Here is a 15,871-nt window from a genome sequence, read left to right on the forward strand (position 1 = left end):
GTATACAGTCTTTGCTACAGAGCTTATGCCGCTAAACTCACTGAAACCATTAAAAAAAAAAAAAAAATGTTGACTCGCATTGGTTTTGACAGGTCGCATCAAACTTAAGCAACTGCATTGGCACACTCAAAATTTATTTAGCGTTTTTCTAGTGTTTGTTGTTATATTTTCAAATGAATTCCACCAAAAAGTTAAGCTTTGCCCATGATTTTGAGATACGGTTATGGTGTCAGTAATGCATATCATGGTCATATTTTAATAGTCACAATCATGTCTAAAGACTTATTAACTGCCACAGAAACAAAAATGGTCAATTTCATCTTTGAAATGTATATGTATAGATTCATATGGTCAGTTTTAACATCTTTATGTACAAGCTGCAGTTTGACCATTTCTTTGCCGCACCACCACATTGTGCTGCACTGCAATTTCAAAGTCACAATTGTTACCTTGTTCTGCCAGAGACCTTGGCCAAACGTGCGAATATGAAACAGAGTGTAAATATAGCTCTATAGCTCATGCCATTTCCTCCATTGACTCTTGTTAGAAAAACAATGGCATCCTATTATTCACTGAGCCATGACTGAACTGGAAGAAAAGACTTAGCTAACTGTAGGGACATTCTTAATGGCTACAGAAATGCCTTCAGTCAGAAGTAATGTTGTTTTTTTTTTAAATTTTAAGCACTTTTTTCATGATAAAAAAAAACTTTCTTGCTCTTTTCCCCCGTTACATATTATAAGTCATTTAAAGTGCACTGATATCTGACCTGCCGATATCCTATTTTTGGGCCTGATGTTGTTTGAACATGCAGAGTCACCGACGGGCATTGTTTTAAAAAATGTTCCGTAAACACAAGTGACCGTCAAAAAAGGTCAGGACTCTGAGAATAACTCCTGTGATATTTAGAAACACCTTGTTTTCCCCTGATAGCCTAACTACTGGCGATGCTGAGGTAATAAGAGGAGTCAGTTGGCATGGCAACGACGCCAGTGACCTCTCCAGCAGAGTATCTGCCTAAAGGCCTGTTATGCAATAGACTGAAGTTAGAGTTAAGGGTTGTTCATATGTGTTGACTCATGTTTCATTTGACATGAACTCCATGAATGAAAAGTGATCAAACTCTTTACACTTTTAGCTTAATGTTATTAAGATTACGATAAACAGTTGTTTGAAGTTGTAAACTATTGATTACGTGGGTGTTTTTGTTTATTATTAGTCCATCAGACCCTACATTTGCCGATAAGTGGGCACGTGATAAAAAAATAAAATAAGATAAAAGCATAAAATTGGTGTGTCGTGCGCTCAGACACAGCAGCTAAGGCAATCATGTATAAGAACTCTATTGCAAGTTAACATTCTAAATCATATTCAAGAAACAGAGTTAAAGTATTCAAAGCGTAGTCATTGCACAGAAATGGCATTTGAGATTCCTGATATTAGTGGATGGTTAATATACTGATGCACGCAAGTGGCGTTTTCCTTTTGCAGTTTAAAAATTTTTTTTTATACACTGTTGGGTTGATTCATCTCACACAACTCATCATTTGATAACCTGATCACATGTTTAGTGTGCAAAATGTGAATCTGAAGAGAAACAAGTGAACTTTAAAGTAAACGTAGTGAAGTTATAAGTGCATTTTGTCAAACAGAAAAAAAAAAAAAAAAAAAAAACTTGGCACAGCCTCACAAATGTCTGCGTAAATGATTGACGCCATTCTTCAGCGTGGACTAATAGTGTCGCTCGTATGTGCGCAGATTATCGCCCATTCTTCAGGCAGGGGGCGGGAGAGAGATACTGTCGAGCGGACCAACAGCAGGCTCTTGGAAATGTGCTCTTCCCCTCGCCACCACTGCCGCTGCGTAATCAGGCAGGTCCAGGGCTGAGGCGCACCGAGCCACACAGCGCTCTGCGTGTTGATAAGACTCCTTGGAAGAAGAGCACCGCAAACTACACCGTCCTGACCTGCCACGTTATTTCAGCCTGCGATCTGAACTATTGGGACGCATCGCGGTTAAAGCAGGTTTAAAGAGACTTCTAGGAAAGGAGAAATCAAATGGATTCTTAATTTATTGTTTTTAAATTAAATTGGGACACGCGTGGAATAATTTAAACTTGATTTACCTTCTAAGTCCCCTGGATATTTCTTTTTTTTTGTTTTTTTTGTGGTCTTTTTGTGAAGTTTGGACCTCTGTTGCTTGGAAATGTCGTTAAGTCTTTTTTTTATTTAGGTCAATTTGTTGTTATTCACTTGCACTTTAAGCCGAAAACGCACACTTCAGCGCAGCGAGGTGAACTTAAACTGAGTAGACTGACCATCACGGTGAAGAAAAAAAAAGAAGCTCCTGAGCCAAAACAAAACGTGGAGGTTTGTTATCACCCAGGATACTTTTTCTAAAGGGGACTTCAAAGTTTGGTGTAGCTGAAAGCGCACGAGCACTTTCTTCTCCTCCTTCTCCTCCTCCTCCTCCTCCTCCTCCTTCTTCTCCTGCGGACATCTCTGCTGAGGGACAACAGTGTGAACGGACCCGTCTACACGCGCGCAGTTCCCGCAGGGCGAGCCGCTGTCCCCCCCCCACCCCCCCCGCGCGCGCAGTGCTGAGGAGAGGGGGTCTCTCGCGCTTCCATAAATGCCCGGTCCGTCGAAGAGGCTCGAGGCTGGGCAGCAAGATGAGCTCGTGGGTCCAGCTGCTGCTCGTGTTGCTGGCTGCGTGTCTGCGGTTTGGAGCAGCACAGGTGAGTTTAGCATCAAATCACGGACACTTTACTGTCAGAGAGCCATTCGCGGTCTTAAACTACACGAATATCACAAAACCCGAGGCTTCATTCAAGTTTCATTGGGAATTGTACTGGAGCATTGATGACAATTAGGCTACAACAACAATTAGGCTATCTTCTTACTACAGCCTACCAATCACATCCTTTCAAAAAAAAATAATGGCCACCTTTGAATTCATTAAATATATGGAAAAATCATAGGCTAATTAATATAGGCTATTAATAGGCTGTACAATGTATAGTTATGTTTAAGGCTATAGCTCCTCTAGTTCTATTGCCTTTCATTCCCCTTTTGACCTCACTATGATCAAGAATCAAGGTTATGTTTTCATATAAAAGACAACAGAAGACAGAAACGATCATCGAACTATGTGATACTTTTAAAAACACTGGAATAGATGCACCTGCTCCAGTTTGCTCCCCATGACGCAAATCATTCTTTCCTTCATTACTTTGAGGTTGCGGGGGATCTTCCAGATCATAGCTGTTATTCCTCCCGTTGACCGGCGGTATGAATGGATGCCCAGGGGCAGACACATGCAGAGGTCGTCCTCTGTGGGTGATGTGTCAGGAAACGGAGGCTGCCACGATGCACTCTTTTACAGCTGGATGCTGCACGTGGTTAAGTGATGCATTCATGGATGTTCTTCCAGATGTTCGGTGCAGTCCTAACACAGTCAATGAAAACATCGAACAGTAACATCAAGAGACCACAGTTGCAGTGTACCTGCTTTTTTGTGTGTGTGTGTGTGTGTGTGTGTGTGTGTGTGTGTGTGTGTGTGTGTGTGTGTGTGTAATTTATCTCTGAGAGTTCAAATGTAGCCTCTTTGTTGTTCCTGCTGTCGTCACCTCCGGTTCACGGCTGCTCAGTGTCATATTACAATGCAAATCTTTCAATACAGTTTTCTTCAAAACATGTGAAAATGAACAGGTCTGCTCAGGTCAAACAGGAAGGCCAAAGTTAACCAAGGGTCTTGTCTAGGTCAAGTGGGGCTTGACCCAAACAACAATGTTATGCTCATTGTGGAACAAATCTTATCCTCTTCTGCTGATATGAAATCTGATTTTGTCAGTCCTTCTTCCTCCAAACAGAGTTTCTTCTTTGTTTCTGACCCAGGCAGTTCAGGTCAGTCAATTGTAAAACTAAATGGGGTTAAAACACATCGTTAACAAGGGACATGTAGATTTAAACAAGTCAAAAGAAGAAGAAGTTAGTTACTAGTAATTTAACCTTGGAAAAATAAGAGAAAATAATGCAACGTCTCATTTATCTATAGTATGAAGCTCTTGAAGGGTAACACATTAGACGTTTTATTCCTCCTTTCATCCACTAAACCCTCACAGTGCAGTGTCTGTGGAGTCTACCGTCACTATGGCTGCCTCACATAAAGGCCTCACATAAAGGCTGCGATGGGTGACCTTAAATTCCTGTCATCAAGCTGCCTTTTCATTTGATTGCTTCTGTAGGCACCACATGTAAAAGGAAACTCAAATTGTGCAGGCCAAGCACTTCACAGGGAGAACGTTACAAAAGCTTTGAGGTATACAACCAGGAATTCCCCGTAGTTTAGGGCACGGCAGCGCGGAAATCATAGAGACTGCAGGTCGAATTATGTATCTGTTCAATAAACATTTAGTCTTGAGTCTGCTTATACGAAGTGGTTAAAATGTATACAGCTTTAATATACTTGTGACCACCAAGGGGAATCTACACATTTAGATTTAGCTGACATAAAGTCCTAATTATCCTTAATTGCGTGAGGCACCTCTCCAAACCCAGAGGTATGCTTTAATAATGCAATAAATTAAACTCACAATTATTCTCACATTGCGGTATCGCGCACGTGCAGGCATACTTTCAGGGAACACATGTGAAACCTCACACGTGTGCCGTGGCTGCTGCTGCTGCTGCGGCAGCAAACCCCCGACCCCCTAATTATGTACGATTAGATGTTGCCTCTCCTCCCCGGCCCTCTGCAGCCGCTGCTTGTACCTGGCATTCCTCAATGTGTCCAAAAGTTCTCCAGGGGATGGGAAGTTGCTTCAGGTGACAAGTGCTGGAGAGTGTCCACATTTGTGGTCTTGGAACCGTTGTAAAATAGCAGTAAAGTAGAACAGACACCATAAGTAAGCTGATGTGCAGAGTTTGTACGGAGTCATTTTGCGGGACGTTTTCTGTTCTCTTTACAGTAAATTAACAGAAGATCAGTTTTATAGTCTGGTCTAACCGCTGTCATTAGACAATGGCTTCATCTGCAGAGGCCCCCATTATCTGAAACAGACTAACTATAGTTGCAGCTCAATGTTGAGACAGAGTTTATTCAGAGTATTAGATAATAGGATCACTGATTTAAAAAAAAAAAAAAAAACCGAATAATTAACATTTCCTTTTTATAGCCAGTTCATTTGCTATTTCAAGATAACTAAGAAGTTGCTGTAACTATTAAGACAATATTTGTATACCTAGTTAGAGGTCCCATGAAATTCACATAGAAACAGATGTTTTATTAGCGTGATGTATAAAATCTTAATCCCATTACTTGCACCTTAAACATCATTGATGTGTTTACAGATTCAGTCTGTCCAGTTAGCATCTGTTTACATCTGTTTTGTTTATCCGAACTCAAGTGTTTATTTAATATTTCCTGCTTAGACACAAATCATCATGACAGCAGGCACCACTGTGAACAAAGGCGCACATCCTATAATTAACATCAGACACAATTAGCCGGGCAGGCAGGTTTTGCTCCATCGGCAAAAGGGAGGAAATCATCCTGATGGCTCCTTAGGGGCATCGGCTGCTCTGCAACTCAGATGCAAGTGTAATACAGCAGGCATTTCCCTGCTGTATTATTCGACTCTCTGTGTAGGCAGCTAACAATGGCGGAATGTCAGGAGCAGACAGTATGGAAATACATGAATACATGTTCCTGCATCGATGGCTGCTTCCGTCGGCAAAAACCTGTTTCCCGTTGGGATTCATTATATTCCTCTGAACCTGGATGGAGTCATTCACACGGTCATGGTTACTGGACTGAACACTTAAAAAACAAGTTTATGTGTGTATAGTTTATTTCTAAATGCTGACGTCTGCTAGTTAACAGATTACATTCATTTTCACTGGTTCCATCTCAGAGTAAGTGAACCTCGTCCGCAGCCTTTAACTCAACGTCAGGAAGTGCCTCGGCCCGTGTCTGATCCTTGTCCATTTTAAACCATCCTTTATTCATCTATTATTCCCTCTTCTTTTTTTTTTTTTTTTTTTTTAAGATGCACCTCCCTTCTCTCATCCTCTCTGTATCACTCCTTCCCCCACTTCCTGACTCCTTCCTTGCTCCTTTGACCCCTAAATGTTAGCAGATGAGAGGACACAACGCCAATAGTCATTCACCCTGCTCTTAGTGGCCATTGTGTGTCTGCTTTGGTTAACTCTCCCCCTCCTGAGCTGTCTTTTCCCCCCATTAATGACTCGGAGGGGGTTAAACCCACACTCGATCTCATATAATCACAATGTAGAGTTGGTGCTTGGTTTTCGGCTTGATGGGAATATTTGGTGAAATGTGTCATGTTGTCAGAGAGAAAATGACTGTAGTGTTCTTATTTTCTTTGTGATATTATAAACAAACTTCATGACAGAGAAAATGTGCTGAGAGTCCATTAATTGTTTAATTAGAGAACAGCAGAAAGGGTAGTTGGGTAGAATTTGTGTGTGAAAAGACACTTTGTAAAGTCCTGTTTCAGAGTGTTTGCAGGTTCATATTTCCAATGTTCGGTGTGGGTGTTTGATCGAGTGATTTTGTTTACACTTTGAACGACATGCTTGTTGCAGAAGTTCTGCAGTTTTATTTCATTTCCTGAGGAACATAACTGCATAATGGACGCGTGGGAAAATATCTGCTGTATCCTGCTCTGCTAAAAAAAAAGAAAAAAAAAGAAAAGAAAGTGTAAATGTTTGTGTGTCATCTTCATCGAGGGCAGGCTCTTTTCCCATAAACCTTTTCAAAGGTAGTCTAGCGTAACGTGTCTTATATCTCTGGTGTCTTTTCACTGATATACTGTAAACGTGTGTTTTTTCAGGGGGACGCTCTGCCTGCAGCCCTGGTGGAGCTGGTTAGAAACAGCCCCATCTCCTCCATAGAGGACCTTCAGCTGCTGCTGCTCACTGACTCCGTAGGTAAAGACCACAGCTTTCTACTATTACTATTGATACATAGACCGAAGCGCACTCAGCACAGATGGTGACGCACTGACCGTTCACATTTTCACATCAACCTTTGCAACTTCATAAACCTTAATATGCAGACAAACATCTTACACGTAACCAATTCAGTCTGCCCTAAAACATTTTTCCTCTCATACCTAAACTGTCATCTAGCTTGATAGAGCAATAATGGCGTTTCCCCCAATAATGCCGGTGAGATTCCTCTTTTTCTGTGTCTGTAGCTCTTCTTTTATTCTCTTACCTCATAAAAATAATATTTATATGCTGTTGTGGCCATGTGGTTATTCCAAAAATATAAACTATGGAGGCAACAATCTCATGACGAGAAACAGAATTGCGTGAACGTCTGCACATAAAAGAATCCACATGACCAAAGAAGGAACTCCAACCAGGATTATATTGGTCTATAATTAGCTCATTTTAACGGATTATATATTGCTATGTGGATTGTACAACATTTGCTGTACTAAGATCCTTTCAAAAGGAACTGCAAGATGCTGTATAATTAAAAAAAAAAAAAAAAAAACTTTTTTCTTTCTAAATTAATGATAGTGTAGACATACAATATATGTTTCAGGTAAACAGCACAATAAAAAAAAGCCAGGTGATGCAGAGAAAATGTACTCTATCGGCTCTTGGCTGATTTACGCAAACATGTTTCTGTTTCTTTAATGTTGTATTCAATTATTTCAGATTCTGTTGAAATGGTGTAAAATTTGAAAAAGAGCATACAAACTCTTGAGTATAATATGACAAAACAATAATAAGTGGCTACTTTTCCTCCCAAATTTGTGACAAGTAAACATATCGAGTAAATAAAGTCAAAACAGGACGCGTATGATTTCAGAAACATTTGTTAGTTAGGATTATTAGAGGTTACAAACTGTTTCAACTTCAGTCTCGGTCTCTCTTTCTCTGTGTGTGACTCAAATGTGACATTAACTACCCCTACGTCCTCTTTCTTTCTATCTCCACTGTTACACACCTACATGCGAGGACTTGAGCTCATGTTTTATCTCTGTACATGCAGAGGGCGCTAGAAGGCCTCAAAATACACACCACCACATGCCAAAAATAAACCGCTCATAATTCAGCTGGCATGTTTATTTAAATCAAATGTTGTATGTGTTTATTGTTTTTTGTCTCAGAGGAGGACGGGACCTCTGCAGCTAATGGAGGTCACAGACTACCAAGAAGCCTCGGTGAGCTCACTTGCCCTCTTCTTGTTTTATTTGTCTGGAGTATCATTTTGAGGACAGTCTTCTTTTTGCGCTCGAGACGTGACTGCATATCGTAAAATCTTCTTTGTGAGGATAAATATCTGTGTATTCATACTTATAAAAAGGTCAAGAGAGGTTTTAGTGCTTGCATGGAGGATTCCTGATTTTCCTCATGAATGTAGAAGTACTCCATCCTCATTAGCAGAAGACGGGAGGAGTCAGCCTTCCTGCGAGTTGATTAATGTGACAAGTAAGGTTTTAGTGACACGGTAAAATCCTTCCCATTAACCTTTTTTTTTTCATTATTATGACAAAGCAGATGTCTGAATTAGTAGACACCGATCTACAACAGGTTGGGTGCTGTGTTCCCTCTCTCATGAAGAGCTACTAATGGCCCTCCATTAATCTTTGTGTAAAATATGCTGAATATCTTGTGTCCTTGTATCTCAACCTCAGAAAAACAGAACCCCAGAACTGTACAGGGAACTTTTGTGAAGCAAAGTGGAATTAAATTCTCTCACGACTTTGTGGAACAAACTAAAACAATGCAATAATCAACCGAGTCTGATGAAACGGCATTCGTGCGTACGTACTCATTTGAAATGCATGAGTTTCATATTATCGTCCGCCCTGCTCTTTTCTGCTCTGCAGCCACTGAAAACAGGTCGTAGTGGATGCTAATGTAGGATAGTTGTAACTGAGCTGTGTATGGCATGTTGTATAAAGTAGTAAATTAAAGCTTTAGCGACAAACGCTTGTATCGTATTATCACGTAAATAGACGTGCAAACGAGCTGAGATGAACGAGCAAGCTTAATGGAATTGAAAGTAATTACGCCTCCGATATTCAGCAGGCGCTCCTTTCATAGCATCTTCGGAAGGCTTAGATTTCTGTAGCTAAACTTGAGCAGTCTGTTGTGTTTTCATTATTGTGCTTTACTCATTTGTTCAACACACACATCAACACAAGGGGAGAGGAGTTTCTTAAGTCAATGGTTCGTCGGCTTAATAGACTGAAAGATTGTTTTTTAGAAACCTGTATGTTCTGAATTGTAATAGTGACGCGAATGCTAACTTCAGTACGACCTTTAATACTCATACTCAGTCATCTCTCATCCTTCAGATGCCCAGCCAGCCCAGCAGGCTCTGTGCAAAGTTCGTACAGAGGTGGTGGAGGTCACGCGGGCCATGTTGGACCGCAGCAACGCTAACTTCTTGCTGTGGCCACCTTGTGTCGAGGTGCAGCGCTGCTCTGGCTGCTGCAACACCAAAAGCTTGCAGTGTGTCCCCGTTGTCACGCACACCAGATATTTGCAGGTAAGCGACCGCACGCACGGCAATATACTGTGCGTAAATACAGCACACAAATGTCTAAACGTGTGTGTTACAGTCAGAAATATTTCCCATGACTCCTATCCAGTGGTGGAAGAAGTATTCAGGTCCTTTACTGAAGTAAAAGTACCAACACAGCAATGTAAAAATACTCCATTACAAGTAAAAGTCCTGCATTAAAAATCTTATTTAAGTTAAAGTACATAGGTATTAGCAGCAAAACGGAGTTAAAGTATTAAAATAGAAGCACTGTTTTGGTCCCTCCAACTGATCTGGGATTATTAATAGTAAAACATCAGTTTGTCAGAAGCATGTTACTGTTGCAGCTGGAGCTAGTTGGAACTACTTTATATTCAGTTTCACAGCCAGGGACAGCAGATACATCTGAGAGGTTGTCCGATGATTACTGGGAGATGGAAGAAGAAAAAACAAAGTTCTGATTCACAAATCGGTTTTCTTATCTTTAAATTTTGGAGAGATTTTGGATCATTTGAACATTTTTGGAGAAGTTTAGAGGGCAAAATCACCGTTTGGTGGAGCTGTTAACAACTCATCTAAAATGTGACCCCGACCACACACTTTTTTGTAAGACAACAAAAGCCAAAAAGGTTGGGACCACTGGTTTAATCAGCATACAAAATATGCTGATATTAAAAGCTTGTGATTTTCTCCATTGTGTCAAATGTCCATCTTGAAAGTAACAAACGCTGTCAGATAAATGTGGTGGAGTAGAAAGTACAAAAGTAGAAGCACCTCAAAATTGAACTGAAAAGCATGTATTAAGTTACTTTCGACCACTTCTCCCATCTTCTTCTCCAACTCTCCAGGTCATGAAGATTGAGTACGTCAACAAAAGACCCACTTACGCTAAAGCAGTGGTGTCAGTGGTGGATCATGTGGAGTGCAGATGTCAGCCTGCTCCACGTCCTCCGGCATCCAGGAGAAAATCCTCTCGCAGACAACACAACCACCTGCATCGAAACCAGACACTCAGCCATGGAAACACACAGGGACAGGTAGGTTTTATTTATTTATTTATTTTTTTACACGGTACACTGCATGTCTTAAGCATGCACAAATATTGTGAGTCAAAATAATGGCAAAATTAAACTTAGTGTTGTTTTGTGTATCGAGAAACTGAAATCGGCAGATTCTATGACAACATTTATTTGAATGAGGACAATTGTTTATATCCTTAACTTCAGGGTTTTTCCACTAGTTCATTGCTTAATCATTTGTATTAAACTTGCTTACGCTGGCAAATAAAATACACGTTATAAGAAAACCTTATACTTATACCTTATAATACTTTGTGTTATGATAAGGGTTTTCCTCTCTGTCAAACACACACGAAAATAATTACATGGTTATTAAGCCTTTATTGTTGTTTAATGTAGTAATAATGACTTTAACATGTAAATCCAAACCCATCTAAATACACTGAAAAATCTCACTGTGGACTAGTTTTTGTCAAACAAATGCAGCGTAGTGTGAAGCATACAGCATTTTTACTTACCTTTGTGCTTGTTGACCTGTGCACTGAATGCGTTTGTATTTGGAGGATTAACATTGGTTGATTGTAAATGGACAAAACTGACCAAGCAATTCAGCTGAACTGACTTTAGTTTCATTTTACTGTCAAGGTCAAGGTGCACTCCAAGGATGAGCTCCATCAGTGGGATGAGCTCAAACACAACCAGAGAACCCACCTGGAGGATCTCCTGGAGCAGCACTGGAGCCCCAGAGGAGACACCTTCACTCAGCCCGGAGAAAGGTACGGACTAGCCGGAGAGGACACGTCTCGGCCTGAAGACGCTATTCTCTTTTCTCCTCACTGGGCTCATAACTCCACCAGGCCTCATGGGACTAAATATCAAACTGAGGAACAGGAGAATGTGGAGAGGAAAGACGGAGGGGGCTCAGATGACAACAAAACTATTTCCACAGTGGATAATGTTGGTGTTGAGGTAAAGAACAAGGTGGTAGAAGATGGTGATGGGTTGTCCATCAACAGTACTGAGGGTAAAGTCAAAGAGGGAAACAAGGACACACAAACACAAAGCCCACTATGGCAAGAAGAAAAATCCAAATTTTCAAAAAGCCATACAAGTGGATTCTCTCCGGCTGGTGCTCAAAACTCTCAAGCCAAGTTCGGTCCTACTGAGGAATCCATTACTACGAGAGGTGGGAGCAGGTTTCGACCTACCAAGGAGCCAAACCCAGATCCCAGACGGAGAGACAACGAGACTCCAGAGGAGGAGAGGATATTACAGGTTGAGGAGGCAAAAATGGAGGAGGAGAGCAGAGAGCTTCTTCTTCTCCACAAGAGGTTGGACCAAGAGAAGGAGATACTGAGACAGCAGCAAATGAAACGAGAGGAGGAGGAAAGGCAGAAAGGAAAGGAGACCGACAGTCAACATCATCTGCATGGTAAACATCATCATCGTCTGCAAACAACAACACAGAAACCAGGTAACAGGCAGTACTTTAGTCGGAGATTTCTGGTCACTTTATTTCTTTCTTTGGTGTTTTTTATTTTCTGTAACATGTCAATTCTACTTTTACAGAAACAACAACAGCTACAACCACCAGACGGAAGCCATCAGCTGCAGCAGGCCACCAGCTCCCAGCTCATCCAAACCAAACAAGAAGGAGGATGAGGAAGAATCGCAAACGGATCAGCAAGGCAGCTATGAGAGCGATGCTAATGTAGAACTAAGAGAAACACAGGTGAGTTTACAGAACATTCAGACATTCAAATTAAAATGAATGATTGTTTTATGGATGGAGAATTGTGGAAAACTTTACGTATTAAGTTTTAAACACTTCCTCCTGTATTTCCTCCTCAGGGACAAAAAGTAACCATGGTGCATTTTGTGGATCATCTAGAGGTGAAACCAAATGACTCCCTTCGTATAAGTATTTATTCATTTGTCAGTAACCTGCTCGTCCCGTAAGACCTCCTCAGTAACACTACTAACGACTGTCTGGTGAACCTGTAACTACACCTGGATGGATGGAGTATAAGGAGGAGTAAATGGAATATAAATAAAAGGTGGACCTTTTTCAAGAGAACACTTGCCTCTGCGACAGTTGATGGTATGAAGTAACAAGTGGCACCTGAAGACTGACAAGTTGTGTGCGAGCACGGTGCCTGTGGGGGACTGAGACTGCATCGCTGTAGAACTGTGGAAAATAGTGCAATTTCAAAACTCTACGTGGAACCTTGCTTTGATATCAGCAGAGTGAAACTGCACTTAAATGTTACAGAACCAAGTTTATATGGGGTTTAAAGTTTGTTGCTGAAAGCCTTGATTTTGTAACTATGAAGTACATTTGGAGGAAAAATTAACCAAAAAAAAAAATGGACATAACTCTTGTTGTTTTGTAAATCTTAGAGACAATCATCAATAGACTGCAACGACGACATAATTTCCATGCGTGATATCATTTATTAGCTCATTAAAACAACGGGTTTCTCTTTAACCGTATTTAATTACATTAAACTCATTGCAAACACTGGAATTACATTGATGTGGTAAAGAGAACTGAAACATCGTGTTGCATCATGGAGGTTTCTCTGCTTCAAAATCTCATCACCGGTGTGACAAAAAAAAAAAAAAAAAAAAAAAAAAAAGACCTGTGACCTGACTACGTGCTATGTTCCTTATTTATTTATCTCTACCTTTACAGTGGATTAACGCACTCCACAAATACTGCAAACAAGATGTTGCTGAGAAACCGTGTGCACAACAGATACAGTCTGTAACGGTGGCTCGGTGGGTGTTTCAAATAGAAAGACAGACCTTCTGTGACCCGCGGGTATCATGCAGTGTTCAAATTCTATGTCTAGAAAGTGTGCACACGTGTGTTTGTTATGTAAGTGTGTGGCGTGGTGTGTGTTTGTGGCTTTGTGCCCACACCTACACTGGTGTCATATATCTCAACAGCATTTCTGTTTCTGTCTGTCATTTACCGTCTATCTTCCAATCAACAATCAAATTCCTTTAAAACTCCTAAACCTTTTTTTTTTTCCTCTACACCCCTACTGTATTTGTTTTTGTTGTTGTCGAGAACACATTGTTTTTTTTTTAAATTTTTTTAATTTCATTTAGGAGAAACTAAAAGCGTCCAAACAAGTAAATCAATAGTCACTTAAAAGGATTGCAAAAAGCCCAATTTTGCAAATGTAAATATTGTTTTTGTGTCCTTTATATTTCCACTAGTAACATGTAGAAACACACTGCTGATGCTGTTTTGTGTCCAATAATCAGCCAAACATTTTAAGTTATTGAGAAACATGACTTGTATGTTGTTTATCCCGACTTACAACTGTTACTTATTTTTGTTTGTTTTATGATAAGATATGGAGAGAAGAAGAGAATGTTTGTGATAACTTTGCCACATAATGCTATTTTCATACATATGGGTATAAGAAGTTAATGTGCTCAAATCTACTCTGTTTTGTGTTTTTATTCATTTTCACCAATTTCAGGGCAAAATACAACAATGAATATGGCATGAGTGGAAGCAAGCGCAATGTCTACTGTGTTCGGTATCTTCATTTAGCATTTTAGCATGCTGACATTTCCCAATTTTTGAGGCTGGTGCGAATATGATTAGTTTTGCAGGTAATCGTACAGTTAGGTATTGGATAAACTCAGATGTTGACCTAATGATGGATGAAAAGTGAATGGATCATATGTGGCAATCAAGTGGTGAGGTGAGTGTGAGACTGTTAAACTGACATCGTCATCCACCCGTACGGTCAACATGGCCGGCCCGTGACAATGCATGTGAGATTTTAAGGCTGGAGACAAAAGTGTTGCAAATTAATCTCATTCAAAGATGCTTTGATTTTTTTTTTTTTTTTTCTAAGTCCACGGTTTGGCTGTTTAACCTACAGCACAGCATCTACACACAAAACAGCCTGCTCGGTGGATATGCCTGCTTGGCATGTTGTGTCTGCACAGCGCATCTTCAACTCTGCAGCGACATCAAGGCCGTGACAAGTGGGTGTGCGCAGGGTGTTGCAACAGTTGCTGGCAGATTGTTTAGATGATCTGCATGGAAATTAAATTAAAAAAGAAGATTAAGTTATTTAACTTTTGTCGGTTATGTTGATACTGTAGAGACATATTTATCTCAGCAAGTAGTTAAGAGTGGATCTTAGGTTCCAAATCTTTAGTCCAGAAGGAAATGGCAGGCAAATTTCAGATTTCATTATGGAGCCACCAAAAAGAGCAAAATCGAGCAAATCAGAATCAACAACCGACTGCAGGACCAGCAGTGGTGAACTCTTTGCCATTAGGAGAGCAGGGAGCTGACATGAATCACTCCAGAACAGAGGAGGAGGCTAAGGCTAACGGGTCTGAATGCAACAAGAAGAGAATGACGACATCGTAAACAAGGCAAGAAAAGGTTATTTGTACAGTACATTTTATATACAACTGCATTTCAAGGTTGTTTACGTTCAACCCTCAGAGACCCTCGACTGACATTACCGTCTTTCAGATGCTGTAGCTGCTCAGTTTTAAAGCTGGAGTGAAGATACTGGTATCATGACACTTAACAACCAGGTCATGATCACCTCTCGGGCAGGGGGCTAAATAACTTTACAGATAATGCTCCCCAGCTTTCCGTTCTTGTACACTACTTTTATGGACCACATTCTACAGGCACATTAGCCGATTAGTAACCGTTTGTTTAATGATTGGATTATCTCCCTTCTCCTGTGAATACTAACTATGTCCGTGGTTGATGCTCTTATCATCAAGATATTTTGTAAATCTGTCTTTTAGTCCAGCCAGTGCACAGCTGCTGCTATTGTCTATTGTTTGTGTGTTTACATTGTGATGCTTTCCATCAAATTATCATCGGCCTTGTGAGTAAAATACCAGCGTTTGTGGTGGCTGTTTCCAACATCAACGTTCATCATGTAAATCTGGCTTTCTTATGAGCCAGTGCCCAGATACTATTGTATGTTTGTGTGCGGCATGTTTTCTTACATGATTATTTGTTCTTTCATGGACAAATATTGTGTGTTGATTAAAGTATTCAACTTATTTGTTGAGAGGCATAATCGTGCATGTACAAGAAAACATGGAGGACAAATATACATTTTGGAGCATATCAGGTATACGGATCGTTTTCATATTGGCATTGAGGTTGGTCACCCAAAACTAACAAATATTGCATCATCACACAGCAACCCCAAACTGAAACATGTTCCCATGGCTGAGAGAGGCATCACATTCACAAAAAAAAAATGCAGTCCTGCCTTGTATTGAGTTTTTAGTCCCAGTGATGCGTAATGAGG

The 15,871-nt window shown here is 40.5% G+C and overlaps 1 protein-coding gene across 1 annotated transcript; it reads left to right on the forward strand.

The window, feature by feature from the left end:
• Positions 1-1,851: 1,851 nt before the first annotated feature.
• pdgfbb (platelet-derived growth factor beta polypeptide b) lies at positions 1,852-14,009 on the forward strand. Its single transcript, XM_069701418.1, has 8 exons — positions 1,852-2,737; positions 6,857-6,953; positions 8,150-8,203; positions 9,344-9,537; positions 10,380-10,568; positions 11,196-12,024; positions 12,120-12,282; positions 12,402-14,009. The coding sequence occupies exons 1-7, from the start codon at positions 2,672-2,674 to the stop codon at positions 12,263-12,265; spliced, it is 1,575 nt and encodes a 524-aa protein (XP_069557519.1). The 5' UTR covers positions 1,852-2,671; the 3' UTR covers positions 12,266-12,282; positions 12,402-14,009.
• The last annotated feature ends 1,862 nt before the right edge of the window (positions 14,010-15,871 follow it).

This window comes from Brachyistius frenatus, unplaced genomic scaffold, assembly GCF_029030835.1.
Source record: "Brachyistius frenatus isolate BFR_SWC_R1_liver_20210118 unplaced genomic scaffold, ASM2903083v1 Contig_36, whole genome shotgun sequence".
In the NCBI taxonomy this organism is placed as follows: Eukaryota; Metazoa; Chordata; class Actinopteri; family Embiotocidae; genus Brachyistius; species Brachyistius frenatus.